The sequence below is a fragment of the Betta splendens genome, chromosome 3 (assembly GCF_900634795.4).
Source record: "Betta splendens chromosome 3, fBetSpl5.4, whole genome shotgun sequence".
In the NCBI taxonomy this organism is placed as follows: Eukaryota; Metazoa; Chordata; class Actinopteri; order Anabantiformes; family Osphronemidae; genus Betta; species Betta splendens.
Window position 1 is genome coordinate 3,976,153 of NC_040883.2, and position 23,446 is coordinate 3,999,598.

The 23,446-nt window shown below is 49.0% G+C and overlaps 2 protein-coding genes across 6 annotated transcripts in view; one reads left to right on the forward strand and one right to left on the reverse strand.

Moving 5' to 3' along the window:
* cd276 (CD276 molecule) overlaps window positions 1-20,428 on the reverse strand; it is a 42,748-nt gene extending 22,320 nt beyond the window's left edge. For 3 of the 4 annotated variants that reach the window (XM_029145490.2, XM_029145491.3, XM_029145494.3), the window contains exons 1-4: window positions 20,288-20,428; window positions 17,516-17,582; window positions 9,728-10,078; window positions 7,783-8,079 (exon numbers count right to left, since the gene is read on the reverse strand). In XM_029145490.2, the coding sequence (XP_029001323.1) occupies window positions 7,783-8,079; window positions 9,728-10,078; window positions 17,516-17,582; window positions 20,288-20,290 (718 nt within the window). In that variant the 5' untranslated portion in view covers window positions 20,291-20,428. The remainder of the gene's footprint in view (window positions 1-7,782; window positions 8,080-9,727; window positions 10,079-17,515; window positions 17,583-20,287) is intronic. The other variant, XM_029145493.3, reaches the window with a different exon arrangement.
* Window positions 20,274-23,446, forward strand: ubl7b (ubiquitin-like 7b (bone marrow stromal cell-derived)). Of its 2 annotated transcripts, none has more exons than XM_029145487.3 (11): window positions 20,274-20,432; window positions 21,296-21,476; window positions 21,591-21,710; window positions 21,789-21,874; window positions 22,006-22,090; window positions 22,172-22,229; window positions 22,313-22,446; window positions 22,524-22,573; window positions 22,663-22,839; window positions 22,990-23,100; window positions 23,243-23,446. In XM_029145487.3, the coding sequence occupies exons 1-11, from the start codon at window positions 20,289-20,291 to the stop codon at window positions 23,381-23,383; spliced, it is 1,287 nt and encodes a 428-aa protein (XP_029001320.1). In that variant the 5' UTR covers window positions 20,274-20,288; the 3' UTR covers window positions 23,384-23,446. The 2 variants fall into 2 exon arrangements, with proteins under 2 accessions (XP_029001320.1, XP_029001321.1); XM_029145488.3 differs by lacking the exon at window positions 20,274-20,432 and adding an exon at window positions 20,748-20,963.

Sequence of the window (23,446 nt, forward strand, 5' to 3'; positions counted from 1 at the left end):
TGCAGCACTTAAAAGGTTAAAACGGAGGCGAAATGAGGCACAAATACAATCTACGATATTGAATTAGAGTCGAGAGCCAATGTGCATGACGGCGCTGGAGTCACATGACAAACATCAGATTTGAACTTGAAGTGGAGGAGGTGGTAAAATGAAGCCTGGACGTGGCTGCAGCGCTCCGCTCGTCCGCTCCCAAGCGAGGACATCAGCCCTGAAACGCCACCGTGGAGCTGCTAAGCGACTGGCTGTTTACAGGTGCCGGGGTGTGAACTAGGTCAGCGCTATAAACAGCAGGCAAGCACTTTCTGAGGGAATAAAGAGAAAATGTCTTGCACTTGGACTGCGAGTTTGAGACCGTGTTCTTGAGGCGGTTGTTTCATACAGATTCACTATAAAATGTCAACAGCAGGAAGTGCAGGACTCTGGTGCGTGTACTTCTTACATGCTGCGCACGGAGCTCAATAACACACATACTACACAATGGCTGATCAATACGTCTCACAGCAATTAGGCAGCGGACGTCTACAGGCGCCTTCTAAACGAAGGGCACCTTCAAGACAGAGGAAAATTGATTTTGTCCTCTTTTCCTCCCTTTTTGTCATAAACGGCACCATTACGACGACACGTCCGTTGTCTTTGAGGCTGCGTGTCCTCCACTTTAAAACATCTGATAAACAGCAACAAAATACTGCCAGAAACATTATTTAACATATTCTTGAAGGATCAATGGCAGATTTACAATATACAGGATTACAACTTCTATCCCATTTTACTCTGTAACCTTGACAGGTTCTTTTCTTGCTGTGGATCCGGCACTAATTCTTCCAGTGGTACACAATGGGAAACAGGACACACTTGCTTTCATCTCAGGTTGGAAGCCATCCCTCTGCTGAGGCAGCACATATTTCAAACCTACACGCAGTCGCATCGCGGCGTCATCACATTAAGTCAAATGGCTTCACTGAAACGCAGTGAAATACTGAGCTGTGTCCAGAGCCTGTGAGGAATCATCCTCTGAAACAGTAGAGTTCAATGTGGAAAATGAGTAATTCAAGAGTGTGTAAATAAAAATGACTGCTAATGTATTCATGTGTATTGAAGTAATAGAGAAAAAGGATGATTTGTGTCCTATAAAAACAACCTCACAGTAAATTCACTTACTGTAACATAAAAGCTGTTAAGAAATGATTGTGGGTCATTCTGCAGTCAGCAGTGGTTCCAGTGGAGCTGCGGCGGTCGTACATCATACATGTTCCCTCTCTAACACTAAAACACACACACACACACACACACACACACACACACACACACACACACACACACACACACACACACACACACACACACACACACACACACACACACACACGTCCCACCGTTCAGTTCCTCCATCAGCGAAGCGCTAAGTGGAGTTTGAGTTTGCCTCTGCTCTCTCTGCGAGCGTCCCTGAATGCATCGGGGATCCCAAGACGCGGCCAAAGTCCTGTGAAACGCTCCTGTTCGGGCTGCTCAACCCTCGTAACAAGTGCTCGAGGAGAGCGGCCCGACGCTACAAACGGCATCACTCTTCATCTGTTAGAGTAAGTGCCTGAAAGCATCGCGACAGATACATTATAGATCTCACACACGCGCTCGCGGCGTGGGTCACGGAGCTGTCTGTGCTGCTGCACTTACTTTGAACCCACACACACACACACACACACACACACACACACACACACACACACACACACACACACACACACACACACACACACACACACACACACACACAGGCCAAGTGATGAATTAAACTCAGTTGACAATATTAATAAGGTGAGAGGAGCGGGTTTGTTTCCTTGTGGACAGCGTGTCTGTAATAAGCTGGACTTGTGCAGAGACAGGCGTGGCCACGGAGTCCGAGTCGGCCAGGAGACATTAATGCAGCTTGAAGGGGACGTGAGTCACCGCGTGTCCATGTCCATTCACGCCGGTATCACAGAGAGCGCGACCGCAGCGCGGCTTAATCCCAGTCATTACTGTGATATTTGACACTGCGGTTGGAATGAGGAGCTCTGTAATAGGTGCATTTCTTATCGGGCGGTGAGTCAGCGAGCGCGTTTTCAGGCGACGCCGTCAGCGCGTTGGGAGGTGAGCGAGTGGAAGGACGGCGCCCGTCTGGAAGTCCTCTCCTCTGGGACGCGGCCACACTGTGTGTTCTTAGCTTCCATTTCACACTTGGCAATCAATTACTGGTCTCCAGGGCTATCGAAGAAAGAAGCCACCTATCTGGAGAATAAGCTAAATCTCTCAATGCCTCCTAATTGAAAACACATTATAGTGCGAGACAATGCTCTTTGTGTGCAGCGAGCCACTAATTTGGACTGTTTGCATGCACAGAACAAAGCAATTTACTGAGGATGCAAACATCCTCTGCAAGACAATAATTCATGGCGTTATCAGGTGCAGCGATTAAACATTAAATAAACGCCTGAATATTTAAATAAGCAAACTTCGAAGGTGCCCAGTCATTTGTTGGTGGCTATTGCTCCCAGCAGCTCTGAACTGCTGAAACTAATATGATTTCATATTGTGAAGCCAAGACTGATGCCAGACCTCCCGAAACCAATCCTTCTTATAGGATTTAGCTGGAGCTGTGTGAAATGCACACTGCAGGGCCCCACCGGTCCCAATGATAGTCCTTGCTGTGAGTCCAAATCAAAATGAACCCGATCAATAACAAAAGAGGGCTTTTGTGCGTTTACTGACATCATAAATACAGTGTCCTGAAAAGGAAAGTGAGAGAGGACAGGCCGAGAAAGGCTTCTACAGAGCCGGGGACACATATAAAGATGTCAGGCTGCAGTGTGTGCGAGAAGGTGCCACGGGGTAAGAGCACACTGCCATGAGATGATGGTGCTGGAGCATCAAAAGAAAGAGCCTGCGTTTGATCACAGCCATGAAGGCAGAATTAAAGCAAAGGTGTATGTACTGCATGTAGACAATCACACACACACACACACACACACACACACACACACACACACACACACACACGCACACACACACGCACACACGCACACACACACGCACACACGCACACACACACGCACACACACGCACACACGCACACACACACACACACACACACACACGCACACACACACCTCTGTCTAAGAAGCTTGTAATGTTAAAAAGTCGAAAAGGCAGAGAGGGGGCAAGAATAAAGGCGGAATAAATCCCACACAAAGGAGAGGAGTTCACTTTATCTCCGCCGCGCTGGTCTCAAAGAGCAGCTCACAAACCACCGTCCACAACTGGATCCACTTCCTCAGAGTCGCCCACAGCAGGTCTGGGAGCATGACGAATAACTCGGCTTGGGCCATAACACGGACTCAGCTTCCTGCACTGAGGGCCCAGAGAAGAACCTTCAGATGCGTCAGACGCTGCTGTTAAGCCTGATATGACGCACAGTAACGGACTCACAACGCTGCTTCCTACCTGAATGTGTGTTAGACAGCCCGCACTGCTCATCCGTCTACGCGCTTGTTTTCCTCGGCTGAGCTCCTGATAAGGCCGCGCACACATCCAGCAGGAGAGAGGCCCGTTTGCGGACTGGACACTAATTAATATGGTGCCGCGTCGCCGGGAGTTGCCTGCTCGCTGCTCTAGTGGCAACAGATTCATTTATACTGCCGTTCTCGGCTTCTCCAAAGGCTCTGTTAATTGCATTTTAATTACTTCTCATTCAGTACAGAACAGGGACAAACACGGTGGCTTGTTTAAAAAGCTGAAGGAAACAAGACTATTTTAGGCCGTATATTCTGTTCCGATGGAAGATCCTGCCAGAGAGAGGCGCACGCCTGGAAAGCAGTTCACGAGAAACTGGAAGTTCACACTTATTCTAGAAAGAAAATTTTAAGGAATTTGACATTTTATCCTAAATTAATAACAACCGCTATCAAAGATTCTGGAGAAATTTTTTATAGCACCAGTTAGAAAAGAAAGATGGGGGGAATTCATGCATCATGGCTTGAGTAAAGCATGAATGTTAGATATTTATAGATAAAGGGGGCAGAAAATGAGCTGTCACAAATCAAAAAGAAGCTTAGAAATTAGCTTGTGCAGACGCGCAATCATTAGCACCTGAGTTTGATTCCATCTGCAGCACAAAGGTCAATGCCTGTAATGTAATTACAGCTGTTTTTTACTCACTGAAGGTTGGTTCAGCCTGCACACGTGTCACAGTCATATCATCATTTCTATTACTCAATTTGTATAATAAACATTGTCCTTGGGAAATCCCCAAAAGGCTGCGTGACTGGAGGAGAATAATTAGTCTCTGAAGGAAGCAGGAAGGACCTGACACAACACAATGAAACATGTAACTCAATATTTTCTTTACCAGTGCTTCTCACTGGTCCTGACTTACTGGGCCACCACTGCTCGTTTAGCACTAGACGCGTTCCTGCAGAAGGACCTTTCCTTGACTACACTGGGGACAATAACACCAGCAGCTGGATCAACGTTCCTGATCATAAACAAAGACACAGAGTTGAGCAGAAAGAGTTTCTAGTTATTAATTGCCAAAAATATACATGAATCTATACATCAGTAATACAGAAAAAGGTCCTATTGCTTAAAAAGGTTGGTGTCCATTGTGTCTTTGTCGCTCCACAACCCTCTGCTTTGATCAACAGAGCCCTTCTGACTTTAGTCTTAGTCAGCATTATTAGAAAACTGCAAAACTCCCATCTGGAAGTCAGATATAAACAGAAATATGGCAGTTTGAGCCAAAGCAAGTAATTCTATTTACAGTATGTTTGATACAGTGATAAAAACCTGGCCTGTTAGATGCAACTCATTTTAGCTGCAGTGATACTCATGAAACCAAGAAATGCAGCGTTACATTAAACTAGTAGCAGCTGTTCATATCTACTCATTCAGACCGAATGTGCTGGAACTGCGGTAGACGCGAAACTGGACTGGGGGCAAATCCTGGACGTGCTTTCTGCCGAGCAACGGTGGGAAGTGCTGTTATTCCAGACCGGTAGTAAAAATGCAGCGGAAAGTCTTCTCCGGCACGTGGGGTTATCTCCCTCCCTGCCAACGAGTCCGTCTCCTGGCTGTCAGGTCGCAGTGCCACAACTCCGAGCTGAGCAAACGTTTTTGTCTCCTTCTTACTCTCTGTCATCCACTCCTCACCCCTCCTCACCCCTCCTCACCCAGCCCGCCTGGCACCCTCTATCTCCCGGCCTCATCTCTCTATCGCTTCCCTCTCCTCATTCCCTATCTATCTCCATCCGCGCGGCGCTGGCTGTAAATGCTGTGCCAGCAGAGTGATGCCGGGGAAGCGGCGCCGTCCTCATCGGCAGCGCGAGCAGACGAAGTGGGGGTGGCGCTGGAGGGGGTGTTCAATGACAGGTCCTGAAACCCAGCCATCAGACGGCGCGGCGCAATCACACGGCGCCAGTGGACGGAATGCATAACTAACGCTGCACATTCACAAAAGGCTCTGTGGCGAAATTATAGGATGTGGATTCTTACTGCCTTAAAGCTGCGAGCGGCAGTACGCGAGTGGCCTGGCCTGGCGTGGAGGCGGCCCACGGGTCATTTAAAGGGCCAGGCTTCTTCCTCACCCAGCACGTGTTGACGTTCAGGAGGTCTCTGATAGAGCGAGTTGACTGGGAAGACGAGCCTGGACGAGCGAACACACTGTTAAAGTGCAGGTTAGGCCTCTGCACAGTGTGGGTAAAGAGTTCATTTTCTCAAAATTAACCTTGTCAAACTTCCGTTCTGCCTGGGGGAGATTTGTATTACTATTGTAATTTTTCAATCAGAGATTGTGGAGAGTGTGAAATTTTAACATGCTTGTTCACTCTCTACCCCCCCCCCCAACCCCCCTCATTCTTACTCTTCCATCCTTTCCTCGATTTCCCCCCCACTCTCATAGTCCATTTAGAATTTAAAGCAGATTTCCCCCACACTTATAATGGGATTCTCCACCGTTTGAGTGTGGCGTGCAGTGTATACAGCGAGCATGTGTGCCCGCTGTATCAACTCGAGCCCAGCACACTCCACACTCAGCTACTCCAGTATGAGAGTCCTACTAGGTCAAAATTAATTACAGAAGCTGTTAAGCACACACCAGCTGTTGTAAACAAATGCAAATATATTTTCATTTCAGACTCTTCCTGTATCATGTCTCACAAATTACTGGAAATCCTCTGTGAATCATGAATGTGCTGCCAATGACTCCTACAGTGTAACTCAGCTGAAAACAGTCAGTCTCACCGCTGATTTCATTTTAAAGGGTTCCACCAATTTTATTTGGACATTTCCTTTAACTTGTCGCTTTTATTATACTACATCACATTTTTAGAACTCCATCCCTCGTGTTATGCTACAGCAGGTTTTAGGTGTATTGAGCTTATTTGTTTTCTTCGACTGGGTCTTTTCTTTTTAGTAGGTCAGGAAAAGGATCACCAAAGTGTATAAATACCTCAATAGCTCCTGCCTCACAGTCATTTTCAGTCCAGTATGTCAGTGTAACAGGAGGATGCGCCTGGTTGCCTTTGAGTAACGTGAAATAGATCATTTATATTAAATGGTATCTCACGCTGAACCAACAGTTGGCACAGTCACCCTGGAGCTAATGACGAATTAAACAAAAAAATAAATCAGCATAAAGGTGAACCTAGCTAAAAACAATTAGGCCTCTGACATAATACAGGAGCCAGAACAGAGCATGTGTTAAAACCACTGGTAATTCAACCAAACCTGACAAAGTGCATCAATGCAGCCACACGCTTATATTTTAGCACCGTTTGTTTGCAGCCATATTTTATTCTCACGGCGTGTTTAATACCTTCTCACTCCCCCCCGGTGGCTCCCCTCACTGGTTATCTGTCCTGTTTTGAAAGAGGCCAACCAAACCGTTAGAAAGGCCGCCCCCCCTCAGCTATCCAGCAAACCTGGCCTGCCAATCCGCCATCCTGTTTCCAGACAGCACAGTCATTTCCCAGCCCAGTGGAGCAGCACTCCCTGACCTCCGCCTCAACAGCCCAAGCTCCAGTACCAGCTCCAGCCCACAGATCAGGCTCGGCCACCTCTACTTATTTATGAGCCATTTCACACCGGGCTGCTCCCATTAGAGACTCAGCCTTGGCCCACCTTACACGCACTCTCCTTGCACTTAACACATACAGTACACCACTAGGGCCAGGGGGACATGGGTGATGCTGGTGGAGGGTGGGGTGAGGACACCATTATGCCTAAGCACACACCTACTGCCACACACAGTCCAATAAGGCCCCAAACAGTCTGGTCCATCTTGGAGACCTATGGCTTCACCTTGCACAATCCTTTATTACATATTTCAAAAGGCACCATAGTAATAAACAGCTATTTGACTGTCCTCAGGAAAATAATCAACCAGCGATTCAATTTAATGATTCACAAGAACTAATGGGTTATGCTTGTTGGGCCTTAATTAGACATTTCATTATTTCTCATTCATTTCTTTGGGCTGAACTTTTTACTTTTAGCAGGACGCAAATAGAAAGACACAGAAAAAGCCTCTGCAGCATAAAATTCAACTGACAGATTGATTCATGAAAGCATACAAGTCTTTAATGAGAAACTCTGCGTATGCATCTCTGAGAACAAGATAAGTCTGAGCTGCTAACGTTCAGACGCTGCAGGATTCCACAGAACATTAGCTTGTTTACTCTGCACCAGGGCCGATGCGACGACGCTCGCTTAAGGATCCGGGAGCAATCTGCCAAAGCGGAGACTCACACCCACCTGTGATCGTGACAGAGGCGTAGCCCTCCTCGTCGAGCAACGGGTTGATCACCCGGCAGCTGTAGGTGCTGTTGGGCTCCAGCACAACCTTCAGCACGCTGCTCATGGTGAACAGTCCTTCCTCATTGGCCACCACTGAGTTAGTGATGTTGTCGGTGAGGTTGCGCCCGCTCCCGTCCTGCCATATCACGCCGGGCTCGGGATAGCCGCCGTAGGCCACGCAGGTCAGCGACACCTCGTCGCCTGGCCGCAGGTTGGATTCAGGCTCCAGAGTCACCACTGGCTTGGAGTAAGGGGCTGAGGAGAAGAGGAGGGGTTCACAGGGGGAGGATGTGGGAGGGTTCAGGAGAAGTGGAAGAGACAGAGGCAGGCAGATAAAGGAGAGGAGAGAGCACACAAACTCCATTTAGTTAGCTCTTTGTAGTGAGAGTCACCTTGGGAAGCGTTGACATGATTCCTATTACATTCTTAATCACATTTAGGGAGTTTAGTATATCGCAGTGCTTAAGATCCCATAGACGTAGACATTATCGCTGGTATATCCTGATGCATCCTCTCTACACTCCAGCTCGCTCCAGAATAAACGAGCAGTACGACGGCTGGAAAACCACCAAGGTGAGCAGGCCTTAGAGGAAAGTGTCAGGCTTAGGGATTAGGGACGACTCAGCCCGAGGCGCGGAGCAGGACGGAGAGGGGTGGAGGCGAGCGGCGCGGCGCCGGCCTCGGCTCAAAATCACGTTTTCCCAATTCCCTGAGCTAAAACGGGAACGGAGGTGGCGGATGCATTCCCAGAGCCCATCAATGCACAGCAAACAGCGGGGTGGTGTGGAGAGCAAAGTGAAATAAGTTTGTCTGAGCTGCTGGTTGAAAAGTGGACTCAACGCGTGGCACATTGGAACTTCCCCAGCCGTCTGTTTGACGGACAGGCAGGTTCCATAAAGGGCTAGTGTCTTTTCCTTTCAGCACAGTATGAGGTCCACAGCGTTGACTCCAGCGGACGGCTAAAAATAAAGCATCTATAAATCTAATGCACAAAATGGAACCAATTTGTCACTGCTGGAGATACTGTTTTCCCTCTGTCCGGCCAGGAGAAGAAAATGTTATTCATTAACAGCAGCTAATGCACATCCACCCTTGGAGAATACAGGAACAATTCCACAACAGATAGAAAAAGTGAGAGGGAGGAAGAGAAGCCGAGTATCATTAAAAATAAATAAAAGGCTCTGAGCTGTGAAAGTAGTCACAAGGCAAAGGAGATGTTAGCGATGGCTGATTGACTGTAACAACAGCTGATAATCAAAGTCAGCAGATATTGACCATGACAGAGACCACAATCAGCGGTTATTGACCAAAACACACTTCTCAGCAGCCCAGAGCAAAATGTTTATCACCTGTTTACATTTGGTCAAAGAAAAAAAAATTACTGTCCATGTGGCAACAAGTGTTGTTACTGTTAGTCAAATCGAACTTAAAAGGAAGGTACAGTGCAAACGTGAGCTAATGCTTCAGAATTGATCTATTCATTAACGCTCATGTGTTGAACACACACAGAATAAACCTTTATAGAAAAACGATCCTGCACCGCACCTGGCAAACCCATCACGCTATTACAATACATTATGGGAAATGTAGGACTCCGATTCATTCTAGTTAGATAAATAGGGAGAGGACAAGTAAGGATACCTCCTCTGATGTTTGCATTTTTCATATCTGCCTTTGGCAATTTTTCACATTTAATGAAGCTGCGCTAATAAATTTCTAGAGCAGAACTTTAACATAAATGGGAATTAACCTGAAGGAATACATATATTTATGACTTGGACTAAGGAATTGTTTTATTATGGATGAATCTCTCTTCAGAAAGTCAAAGATTTTCCATATTTAACTCATACCAATATAAGCATTGTGATTTTAATTATTTATGCACTCATCCTGCTTGACTCACCGGCCACCTGCAGCAGCAGAGAAGCGCTGCCGTAGTCCTGCACCCGGACGAAGCAGGTGTAGCTGCCTTCGTCAGCCACCACCACCCGGCTCAGCAGGAGCGAAGCGTTGCCCAGGCCCAGCTGGGAGTGGAACAGACGGGTGCGCGTGGCGAAGCTCTGGGCCTGGTCCGCCAGCTGGTCCCGTCCTCCCGAGAAGCCGTGCACACTTCGCTTGGTGTCCGTCAGCTGCCAGAAGACGGTCAGATCGGGCAGGTTGACGGGGCTGGCGTGGCTGAAGGAGCAGTTGAGCACGACGTCGGCGCCGTGCAGCGCCACCACGGGCTGCTCTGGTACGAGCACCTCCATCACCGCTGCGAGACAAGACGCGGGACATATGGGTGGTGTCAGTGAAGAGACAGCAGTAGTTTCTCCTTAGGGAAGTCATTTGCTGTATATGTTGGCGGATGAAGCTGACAACCATGAAAACAGATATATGTTAAACAAATGTGGACTTTGCTGAATGTAAATACATCCACCTACTGTAGCCTGCTCAGATTAAAATCTAACACAAACAGAATGAGTTGATTCTGTTTAGTTTAAAATCTTAAACACACAGTATTAGTAAGCACTACTTGGCCCCTGGCTTTGCCTCCTGGCAACGGCCCCGCTCACTGCAAGGCAGAGATGGAAGCTGCAGATTGAGTTAGACCGCTGCTTAAATCTTAAACACAGGTGCAAACAAACATCTGCAGCTAAACTCTTGGATGTTGGATGTGCATTTTTCAAGGACTTTTTAAATTGTTCAATCCTAACGCTGCAGATTCATCAGTGAATCAGTGTGTGTGTGTGTGTGTGTGTGTGTGTGTGTGTGTGTGTGTGTGTGTGTGCGTGTTGTTTGTCTAGACCAGGCCCAGACAAAGCAAAGAGTACACTGCGTAATCGTTCTGGCTTAGAAACCATCTTAGGCAGTGCCCAGTGCATCCGTGGCATCCTCAGGAGTCAGCATTCTCCATTGATCCCCGTCTGCTCTTATACAAAGCTGATACACTCATCAGCATCACAGGGGAGGAAAAAAGCCGGTCAGCCCCCGCAGCAATACACTCGACTTTACACTCGGCTCCTCTAATTGTCATAATCACAGTGGCATTTTAGCCTCCTCACCCCCTTTTAAGCTCCATCACACATCCAGTGCCAGTGCTGGAACACTTTGCCATGTTTGACTGCAGCAGAGGTGCAATAATTACTTTCCCTATTAACAACAAACAAGTCTTTCATCTGAGAGGGTTCATATACGGATGGGCAGAGCGAAGTCAGGGCGGACCCATTTTCAATCACATGCAGCCAATCCGGGCAAGGTGGCCACTGCACATCACAGCAGCCGGGACGCTTGTCTGCAGAAACAGTGCCACCTACTGGCTCACACGTTGAAGCCCAACGCTCTCCTCTCCTTATGTCAAGCCCATGCATTTCTTTTCTTCATTACCAATGAGTTGCATGGATGCAGAGCGTATGAGGGGATCAAACAAGGAACCTAAGGTCTCACAGTTGAAACCAGACCAGTTATGTGGCATGTGTGACAGCCCAGCCTCCATCCTTTTCTTTGAAACCTCTGACCTGCAGCAAATAGAAGCCGTTTGGTCACTACTATTATTCACTGAACTCCCAAAGGGGAAAAGACAGAAGCTTTTTTTGCTTTTTCTCTCCATGTGTTGTGATAAAAACAAGCAAACTAAGCATCAGGTGTGTACTGTTTCCTATGGTCACATATTGCGCCCATGGTTACTGAGTGGACCGCAGTGGGCCAGCAGCACTGTTCTCAGTAGTAAAGAATATGGCCTGTCTTTAGAGATGACCTAAGCGCTGCTGTAATGAATGGGCGGCTGGTGATTTGGTAGGAATGGAAGGTCAGCGGCAGCCGTCTCTGTTGAAGAAGGACAGGCAGCAATTAAGTCATTGCGATGACTCACACCTCTGACTTCATGCAGGAAGGATGAAGGGAAAGAGAGAAAACAGGTGGAGCCTCAGACCCAGACCGACGCCACGTTTCCATTCTACATTCACAGCGACCCAGCGCTCACTCCAGGGCCCCGCGAGCACGCGGCGTTACACATCGGCCCTGTGCCGAGACCTTGACCCACATTTTGGGAACGCAACGGGAGCATTTTGTGTTGCATGAAGGGAGGGTGGGGGCGGACAGGAGAGCCGGGGCAGCTGACGTCATGGAAAGAGCACATCTGATGCGCCACTTGTGAAACGAGCAAATCACAGCACACGTTTGATCTCCCGCTGTTAAAAAAAATATGTTGTTTACCGTTTCTGACGAGCTGCGTGGCCGTTTGATCGCCTCTGCTCCGCTCTCGACAAGAAAAAAACACACATTCTCCAAAGAGACAAGTGTAAGTGGGAGATCGTAACACAAGTGGTGTTTGGTTGGAGGGCCGGGTCACGCCTCGGAGCCAGGCCCAGGGGTCCCCGGAGGGGGTAGAGGGGGGTCTGGCCCCGCCCTCAGCCTCCTCTATGAAGAGATGCTCAGCAGCCATAGAGGGCAGCCCGGGAGATGCCAGGCGGGGGGAATTTACACGCTGCACTTTGTGTTTATGGGCCTTGGCTCTGTCTGAGTGCCTGCTAGACAAAGACAGGCACTTTCACAGCAGACATGAAATAAACTCATTACAGAGTTTGTGAGCGCTGGCAACGGGCCGCGGCTCAGCGAGACCCGGGGCTGGCGAGAGAAGGCTGCGAGTGATCTCACGCCGCCACAAGCGTCGGCACCTGTTGTCCAGTTCCAGCTGCAGTTAGTTCAGTGCCGACCGCTTAAACCCAGCGATTGCACATGGTTAATCGATGCCCACCAGAGATGCTAACATGGGGTGAGGACGAGAAACTTCATGAGGATCCGCTTTAAGAAGGAGTTCTAGCAGGATGATGCAAGTGGTGGTAGGAAATGACAAGTAATACGTCTCTGAATACGCTACAACAATAACAATTAGACAAAAAGGAATTAAGAGGAAGTCAATTAAAAGGTTTTAATATGCAGCACCAACGAACTAGCAGACAACACCTGATATACACAGATATACACACGCACAAGGCTACTGTCATGGAATAAATGACTGAGATGGAAATCGTACATTTAATAGATTGGGAAAAATCTCTGTGGAGCATTCGGAAGAAGTAGATGGGAGAAGTTCTGACTGTTCACACCGCTGCTTTTTAGATCTAAAGGAAAACCAGGTTTGGTCCTAAAATTAATATGAGAATCTCCAAAAAGGCCTCGAATGGCAAAGCTTTGTTTTTCCTGCAATCACCGCTTTGATTGTTCTTAATTTGTATCCGCACACACGGGCCCCGGACCCGGACCCCGGCGGAACCGCGGCAGCTCCACTGGCAGCGATCTGCATCAACCGCATTCCGACAAACCCATCGTGCTGATGCCAAAATGATCCGCTCTGTTAGTGGCAAAAGTGCATCAGTATCATTAGGCATTAAAGGCGCAGGTCACACACACACACACACACACACACACACACACACACACACACACACACACACACACACACACACACACACACACACACACACACACACACACACACACACACACACACACACACACACACACACACACAATTTCATGCAGAAAGAAGCACGCAAAGGCCAGAGAACACATTGATATTCCACACCTGTACGACTGCTGACAGCTCCACAGCAGCACACTGTCTGAGGAATTGGACACGAGGTAAGCTGACACTACAATGGGAACGCTGTTACAAAGCTGCTCCCGAGCACAGAGGTTCCCATCAGCATGACCAGCAGCAGCCGCGCACACGGTCACGCGTGTACACAGCGGCGGTACACAAGTGTCTGGGCGCCTGTCCCGTCTGTGACACTGTGTTAATACGACGCACACAGCAGCACGCGCCCCCTCGCTCAACTAGCTAATATCTGAACCTGCAGCAGCATCCACACTTCACATAATTCAGACTTTTGCTCCATCACTATCCAGCATATACACATTTTAGCAATTCGGTACCAAATCTTCCAGGCTTCCCTGCAGCTCGACTCATTTCAATTCCATTCAATCACACAAAATCTGGCACCTCATAGTCTTTCCTCATAAAAGTGATACTATCAGCAGCTCGATAACGCGAGCAGCGGCGCTGTTGCCCACATACAACCAGAGCACCCGGCTGGAGGGGTCTGAAGGAGCAACATGACGAAACCCCGGCACAGGCACTAGTGGGCGCGTTGCACGGGCAATATTGACACAGCAAAGTAAACAGGAGCAGTACCAACACACTGCAATAACAGTAGGTTTCCATCAGGCACCAACAGGACCAGCAGGACAAATACGCTTTTACACCACTGCCCCCACCTGGTCACACGCGGGATTGCAGCCCGGCGTCTTTCATTCTCTGGACATTTTGCACCACCTGAACTTCAAAGGATGAAAAGATCCGTGAGCCTCTTCACGCTGATTCTTCTTATGACGTAATGGATCTCTGTAAAACCCGGAGATGAAACGAGCACCACGACCAACGACCTAACAACCAATGTGACTTGATGTATGGCACTGTGTCACTACTTGTATATGGATGGACCGGAGTTTGAGCCTTGTGCAGTGTAAGTGGCCTGAATATTCCCCTCCTATTGTGCTCCAGGTGGGACCACCCTCCCTCACATTAAGGCTAATGGGAGAGACGAGGACTGACTGGACTGGACTCAGATACAGCCAGGACTCTATTGTGCCATTTTCTTTTTGTATCTTTGCTCCATCGCTTCCTTCACCGCCGCGCGCCATCTAATACAGCGTCGATTACCTGTTAATGGGCTCCGATAGTCAGATAATAGAGGTGAGTGAAGACGTGTGGGCAGATAATGGCTGGCCTCTGCCTAGTTTGAGAGACAGAGAGCGTTGGACGAGCAGGAAACGGATGCAGGAGGTGGATGGAGGGAGAGAGAGTCAGTGACTCAGATCCACCTTAAGACCAGGTCATTCCTAACAATGATGAGCTACATACAGCAAATGACTGCCACGTACTCAGAGTGTAGGACAGATGAAGAGGCTGTTTTGATGCCTGAGATCGAGCAGGTTTTATCTATGGAGGTTAAGCCAGGGCTCAGCTGTGCTGCGGTCTGGACGTCAGGGCCCCCGTGCACCACGTCACAGAGACGACACCCGGAACGGAGGCGTGTCGCCGCCGCCGCCGCAGCTGCTCGCTCGCCCGCTTCCTCCGCACATCAGCGGCCGTGATGCTTTCCAAGCACAGCTCATTCATCACCAGCCACCAGACACAGAGCAGGCTCACACACGGCTCCAGGCTCCTCGCCCTCCCCAAGAACCGCAGCCTCAGCATATTATCCCTATCAATTTTTAACAGTCCAACAAGGCAGCATTTTAAGGACTTGTTGAAATAATCATGAGGTGCTTGTTGGTTAATGTACTCCGTTTCTATGAGCACTCTGTGAGAAAAGCAGGACGTGGAAGGCGGCGAGAGAGGCAGGCCATTACGTATGCACTGCGGTGAAACCAATATTTGTTGAGCCCGTCCTCGAATGTTTTTAAAAGGATACTTCACTGGACGCAATCAAATTAGCAAGAACATCACTGATACGGGGTAATAACCCTAAATTGAATTTCTGCACAGGCTAAAGTGTCCCCTCTCTGCAGAATCAATTGCTGTGAAGAGAAGCGGAGGACGGGAAGGGGCATCGGCAGTTAGCAGACCTTTAAAGAGTCCACCAGAGACGCAGACACGCACGACTGCCGTCACGCTCTGCGGCGCCGCCGTAATGTGCGCCTGCCCACTACTACACGCATGATGCAATCTACCCAATTATGCTAATTCCTTTCAATTAGCTGCCGGTGAAACCCGAATTGTGCGGGTGCTGTAGCTAACTGGGCCCGGTACGACAACAGGCACTTAGCCAGCTAGCCTCCTGTTAGCGCTGACGCTGGCTGACGCTGCTGTGTGCGGCGCTGGAGCCAGACACGAATCCGCTCTTACTGTGCACGCATGGACATTTATGTGGAACCAGAGATTAAGAATAATCAGCAGGGGGTCTGCAGCGGAGGCTATGACCCCAAAGCATCAAGCATCCAGCCTCTGCAGGGGCGGTGATGCCACGGCCCTCCGTCATGTCACAAACCAGCTGGGAGAGTCACGTCGTTGAGACGATGGCGTTGTGACGTGTTGTCCTTGTGTTTTTCTTCTATGAATCGTGTTGATACGACAGAAAGTGGTTTGACTTAACTACTAAACACATTCAAGCCTCTGACAAGGACACTTGCTGGTTGTTATTGAGCCATGGCTCTCTGCCGGGACACGGCGATCTGCGACACACACACACACACACACACACACACACACACACGCACGCACACACACACACACGCACACACACACACACACACACACACACACACACACACACACACACACACACACACACACACACACACACACACACACACACACACACACGGCTGTTTTTAAGTCAACCTGACCTTTAATTAGTCTCCCAGGTAATTACTGGTCTCCTATAATAAAGAAAAAATAGTAAGTCTGTTTTATTTTATTTTTACTTGTGGCTTGTGATGTTGGTAACGTGTCATTAACTGATACAGACACACAGACTGAGGTGTCTCTGATTCATCAATCGATGTTAAACGTGCACATTCACACTGGACTACAACTAATTCACTTAGTTCTCCCGTTAAAGACAAACTGAATCATTGTGTGAGCGACAATAGCCTATTACCCGCAGTTAAAGAGCTCCATCAGTCCCTGAGACCTCCCCCTCCTCCTGCTCCTCGTCCTCCCTCCTGGTGGGAGGACAGCGTTAGGCAGCGGAGGCCACACGCCACGTAATGAGCAGCCCGTAGGCCCGTTGGCGCCGGGAGAGAACGGATCCCTAATGAACCACTGAAGACACTTAGGGCCACGGAGTCAAGATTGAAATGTGCCACTGATGGCCGACAGGAGGTTGTGGCAGCTCAACCAGAGCAGGACAGACAAAAAATATCTCTTTAATGACGGAGATTTGGCCGATAAGGCTTCTTTATGAATTTTGTACATCTGCTAAAGTCCATTATACTTTTTGCTCCTGGCATTTCTCCTTCCTTAACAGTCTATAAGTTTATATAAAGAAACATCACAAGCTGACGATAACTTTAGAACCATATGTACTAATAATACATGGAATGGAGAATTATCACTGCTCTGACAGCTTCAACTTAAAAACAGAGCTTCATAACCTTCAACCGTTATTGGACTTGATGACTGTACAGCTGTACCTAATAAAGTGGCTCTCCTTTTTGCAGCACCATCACATGAGTCTAGGCTACTGTTTCAAGTGTAACCGGGTGTTGTGGTCGTCGGTTGTGACATTAATTACGTATCACTTCCCAGAATCGAAATACAGGAGGATGACTTTCCTACCGCACTCTGAGTCACAGCAGAAAAACTGCTCTTCTTGCACTTTTCACACAGAGACTCACCCCAGACCTGAGCTCTCTGCTGCTCACCTGCGTCAAAGAAGCTCACGCTATTCGGTTTTACAGCTTGAATCAGACAAATGACTTATCTCAGACTGTCTCATACAGGCGGTGGAACACAGAACATGTTATTTGCCAACTCTTCTGAATGCAGTGAGTGTTTTGTTCCGTTTTAACTCTGAGCGCATTCGTTTCAGGCGCCGCTGCAGTGGAGCCTGGGACGACTAATAGGCCCTGCAGGGCGTATTGTTTAACAAGCGGTGGCATTTGCCCACCGCACACACAGATCTGATGGAGAGGCCACACCCACCCATAGCTTGGACGGCCAGCGTTACGTGCAGCAGGAGGGAGAGCATGGTCCAGCGTGGGTTCAAAGGCTGCAGAGAGAGCAGAACAGAAACAGGAGTCAAATCCAGCAGGACCGAGGCCGAGGTCTGTGTTACGGCCGAGGGGCCGAGTCCGGGTGGGGACTTCCGGGGGCCTGCTCCTCCCCTGGCTGGTCGGCAGCTGCGATGACAAATGGGGACTTTCAAAGCCCACAGCAGACGCTTTAGTCATTCTCTCTGGTTTCCAGAGGAAAAAACCCACTTTGAGAGCAGGTCCAGTCAGACAGACTATTGTCCCCGTCTGCTCCATCTGCCCTGCATCAAAGTATTAAGAGATATTTATCTTGGAGGCCCTGATGGAGGTCACGGTTGGTACCACCTTTTACTGAGACAAAGGGGAAAAGTCCTGATTTAAAACCACTGCTCTACAATCACAGGCAGTTAATAACAGATTAGGACAACACTGTACCTGTAAGTCTGACCGACAGAAAAGCTTCATTCCTTCAGAAATGTGCTTTAAACGTTGCTATGTTGAACCAGTGTTTTATTATGTCATACAAAGTCTCCTTCATGATCGTTGTAGCATTGTGCTGCTTTTGTAGAAGTATTCTGACAGGAAATGAGGTGAGCAGCCAGTTATACTGTCATTTACTGACATTATTTTTGGATCCTTTAGTCATATCATGATGAGGTTAGTTCAGGTTAACCCTCTTCTTTTACACCATCACTGTCAGACAGACTACACAAAGATGCTCAGCCAACCGTCGCCCCGAGCAACACACTGTTTGTTTTTCCTTTCAATATCTTTTTAATGCGAGTACAGCATCCGCACCGGCTGTGGTGTTTTGCTCGTATGAATCATTTGAATGCTGGCGTGGGCTGAAGCTCCACCCGGCACTTCAGCAAAACTTTTCCATGAGGCTCCATTTCTGGGTTCAGCAAAGAGGATGTGGGCAGGAGAGCAGCCTCGTCATAAAAGTTTCCACAACAGCCTCACTCGCCACTGAAAGTCCACTCTCTTCGGCCGGCGACACCAATTATTCACCGCGAGACGGAAGAAGGGAAAAGCGCCGCCCGACTCCGTCTGTGTCGACCGTTCAGCAGGAGGCCACGAAGGCCCGTCCTCCCGACTCACTGGCTTCACCGCCGCCTTCCGAGCACGGACGCAGCTTCCTTCCCCCCTCTTTCATTTTACGACGCGTCTTTAACGAGTCTGCGCAACAGCGGCGATCAGAGCGGGCCGGCGCGGTGTGGGCCCAGCCCGCGCTCCTGACCGCGCGGCGCCAGTCAATCAGAACCACCGCTCTTCACCGGACGCTTTCACGACGCCGCGCTCGAAAACGAAGACCGTTAAAGTGAAAAAGAAAAGGTCAGCGAAGGACTGACAGCCGCGGCGCTGACGAGGGTTCTGAGCTACGACCGCCGGCCTATTTCATTCCCACACTGTGCTAAGGATTATTAAGCTTCTCGGATATTACGGAACATTAAGATTTATAATTTCACTGTGGTGGAATTCTGAGTTATCGCCGAGCTGCGCTTTGGTAAAACCTGCGGCGGTTCGTCTTTTTAGCGCCGCTGGGTGACAGGGCTGTTATTAAACACTGCTAATTTAACAAATCTCACCGACCCCCTGGACTCGATAGCTTGGCTGGCATATGGCTGGAACCATTGCCACGCTCCTTGAGCCATTAGGAGCCGCTCAGCCTTTGGCGATGGGGACATTTTCAATCTGGATGACACCGGTACCGCATCACCGGAAGGAGGGGAGCGTTTCAAACCCATACGGCACCGGTGGTTCTAACTCTGCCTCTGACGGATGAGTGACTTTACCTCATAGAGGTGCTCACGTGTCAATTACTGCATTACTTAGTCAAATTGTGCATTAGTCTGTCAAACTTGGGAAAGAGGAGCTCCATAAACTCCCAAACCCTAATGGATGAGAAGTTCTATAGAACTTTTCCTTGTCAACTTTTATTTAAACTGATAAAAGGCCCGTTTGAGAGTCAGTCTCCTGCTGTGAGCAGCTGGAAACGGCAGCAATGTAATGACTGCCCTTCAAAGCATCACATTGTACAGGATCTGTATTAGAATCTCTGAACGTTGGCTCATTTGCTACATCCCATAGTAAACATTACATCCTACACACTACAGGAAGCTGGATCTCACCATGTGATCTGAGCAGAACAAGCACAGGAAAAGTCACCTCTTGTCTCAGTAGTTCCCAACTCTTTGAACCTTTGATTTCCTCCTGGTTTATTCAGACAGTTTCAGAGTTTCTGAATCATCTACCGACCCGTTGGGTTTGTGTGGTGGCCCAGTACAGGCCTACAGTTGGGGACTGCTTTCTGTTTATACAGTGGATGACACCTGGTGATTTGACCTATGACCTCAGTGATAGGACGTGAATGCACCACATCACCTTCCGGTGGATGTAAGCGCACTTCAAGCCTCCTCCGAGTCAAAGGAACCGCAGTCGTCCCGCTGGGTCGACTGAGGGCGCAGTCCACGCCGTTCAGAACCGTTCCGGCCCGTTTCTGACCCGTTCCAGCGTGCGGCAGGGCGAGGCAGCTTAGCAGGCCCGTCGGGCTGAACCGGGCTCAGAGTGCGGCCAACTTTGCTCCCCCGGGTTCCCGAGGTCCTCCCGACGAACCCGGGGTAGACGAACCCGGCGGCGCCGCACCGCGTCCGGCCCAGCGGGAACCGGGACGCCGGTGGTCGGCTCGCCGCGTGCCCTACTGGGTTCTGTGCTCTCTTACCATGTTACGTGGGCGAAACTTCAAATCCGCTGAGCATCCAGCGGCGGCGTCTCCTCGGTCCCGGTTCCGTTACAGGGAGTTCCCGCAGCAGATCATTCCCGTCACAGTCGAAGCCCGCCAAAGAGCAGCAGACGCGGCGACAGCGGTGCGTTCGAGCCGCGGGTGAAACTGTGGATGAGTGTTTTTTAAGAGTGTGCGGACACGTTCCATTGATTTGGGACGGTTCTCCTCGCACTAACCACTCCTTGCTGCTTTGTCTGCCGGTGACGTCATCGGCGAGGGGACCCGACCCCGGAGTTAACTGTTTGGTGAACAGCAACGTTACAGCGCTTTATCAGGAAAACACCGAGCTGAGCGCATCAAATGACATCGAACTTAATCACACTGTATTGTCTAGTCATATATATATATATATTTAAATAGATAATCTGCGAGCATTGATTGTCCAGACAGTAATAACAACAATAATACCGCAGTTGTTCAGCTATTAAAATTAGCGTAGCGGAGTGTTTTTGTGTTTGGGTGCAATGTTTGAGATCGTTTCCAGTTTGGATTTTGAATCATTAGAGGCGATAGCGAGTGGTCAGATTTCCGTTCTTATGGTCACGGAACGTAAACGTCACACAGATCACGTGACCAACACTAGGAAGTAACTCCAGTGTCAACAATATACGGGGTGAGTATGCAGTTATTTTAAAAACGTGTGCAGTCGTTGTGTTGTTTTCTGTAAGTTTTATGCGGTAACGTCGCCAAAGGTGTTTTCAGTCGTGCAATGCGTAGCTCGCGTTTAAGTGATCAGTTCGGCACATGCTAATAGCTAACCGGGGTTTGCTTTCAGTCGGTCTCATAACAAGAACGAACGGAAGATCGCAGTGTTTATTACTGTTTGATAGACGAGCAGTAATAACAGGGCACTTCACTGGTGCTTATCAGTAGCCCGACTGTTGCTCAGATCTAACTTGTAGCTCCGTGTTAAGACTGCGACTAGTGATTTCTTTGTGTAACCAGGCAGACATGGCTTCTTCAGACTGGCACCTGTCTCTGAAGCTGGTGGATCAGCCCAAATCCATCTTCCACTTCCCGGAGATGATGCCAGGAGATGTTCCACCAGGAGGATACAGAGTCGCTACGTTAAAGCAGCTGGTAGCGGCTCAGCTCTCGGACTCCGTCCCGGACCCTGAACTAATTGGTCTGTCACAGCATCCGAACTCTTTGTCTCTGTGTGTAGATGCAGATGCGCCGCTTCGTTCTTTTAAATAAAAGCACCATCATTACGTTTTGTCTGTGCTCTTGTTATTACCAGAGCTGGTCCACTGTGGGCGGAAACTGAAAGATGACCTGACCCTGGATGCCTGTGGGATTCAACCAGGATCCACCTTACACATTCTCAAAAGGACGTGGCCCGAGCCCGAGAGCAGTCCAGGTTGGTGTCATGAACACAAGAAACTATACGTGTGGATCCGAACGCACTGTGTGAGTCTGCACGTTTGTGGTTCTCTAGAGCCGGTGAACAGAGCTACTGCAGCCAGAGAGTTCAGGGTGTTTCATGCTGCTCTTCATCCTCTCAACTCTGCCTACAGAGATTCGGTAAGTTTGTGTAAAGCATGTAGTCAGCTTACTTTCAGTTGTATAGGACTAGTAGTTTTAGACTAGATTCTATCATTCGATCTGTAAAACACCTTTTCCGTTGCCTTAGCTTGTCCTTTCTCAACATTTAGGTATATAAAATGCTAACAAATAAAGAGTCCCTGGACCAGATCATTGTGGCTACACCGGGGCTCAGATCAGACCCCGTAGCTTTAGGTAAGACATGATTAGTTTGGCAGCATCTCGTCTCATTACAAGTGTTTTAAAGTAACGTTTGCCTTGAATCTGTTCTCCAAGGGGTTCTCCAAGATAAAGACCTCTTTGTGCAGTTCACAGACCCCAACATGCTGGATGTGTAAGTTATCCACTATATGTAATGTAAGTACATACACCAAAGTCACTTAAAGTGATGCCTGAACTTCTCGTGTGGTTTCACAGATTAATCAGTTCACACCCAGCACTCGTCAACGCCATAATCCTGGTGCTGCACTCGGTGGCGGGCAGCATGCCTGCACAGTCCAGCAGCAGCTCCTCTCGCAACGTCTCTGCCAGTTCCTACGGTGATATGCCAGGTGAGAATACACAATGCTTTGTAAACATTGAAAATACTTGCAAATTCAGTTCATAAAAATAAATCTGCTTCCTGCAGGAGGCTTCATGTTCGAGGGCATGTCTGACGATGAAGAAGACTTTCAGTCCGTGAGTCAATGCGCTTCCTACTTAAAACCAGAGACCACAACGATCCTGCTGAAGGCTTTAATGTGTTTGTGTTTGCTGGTCTGTATCAGGGCAGCCCAGCGGGTCCGTCAAACAGGGCCGGGGTCTCAGCAGGAATGCGACCCGTGTCTCTGAGCCACAGTGGCGCAACGGGTCCTCGGCCAATAACGCAGAGCGAGCTGGCGACGGCTCTGGCCCTCGCCAGCACTCCCGACAGCAGTGCAGTCACTCCCACGACAGCCAATCAGGTGAGACTGATCCGGATTGTGGAAGAGATGGAGAAAGACAAGCTGGTTTTAAGCCACTGAAGTGATTTTAAAAAACACGCGATCTCAAGCACAGACAAAAGAATGACTCGGTTGTTGTTTGCTTAACTGTCGCTCCCCCTTTGGTTTCAGGTGGACCCCTCCGGTGTGGCCCCCATGCCATCAGGGACACCAGTTAGCAACGACCTTTTCAGCCAAGCGCTACAACAAGCTCTGCAGGCCACCAACATGTCGGCTCTGCAGGTGAGACTATGATCTGACTTCATGGATGGAACATGCTTTGAATATAACAAACCTTTTCTGAATACTAACTGGCCTGTTTGCTTACGATTGAGAGGTTTTTGGTTAACGGGTGATTCTGTAAATGTGCTTCCTGTCCTGCCAGGGCCGCTGGCAGTCCCAGATGCAGCAGCTCAGGGACATGGGGATCCAGGATGAGGAGCTAATGCTGAGGGCGCTGCAGGCCACAGATGGTGACATTCAAGCTGCCCTCGAGCTCATATTTGCTGGAGGCCCAGGACTCTGAGCCCATGCTGAGCTCGTCATCATGCTGTCCAGAATGTTAAATAAAAGCTTTAGACATGTTCGA

Bases quoted from the DNA above. Each gene is read 5' to 3' on its own strand.
- ubl7b (XM_029145487.3), top strand. From the start codon at position 20,289: ATGTTACGTGGGCGAAACTTCAAATCCGCTGAGCATCCAGCGGCGGCG. The intron at 21,477-21,590 runs GTCTGTCACAGC...TGTTATTACCAG, and splicing joins CCCGGACCCTGAACTAATTG to AGCTGGTCCACTGTGGGCGG. The intron at 22,091-22,171 runs GTAAGACATGAT...CTGTTCTCCAAG, and splicing joins ATCAGACCCCGTAGCTTTAG to GGGTTCTCCAAGATAAAGAC.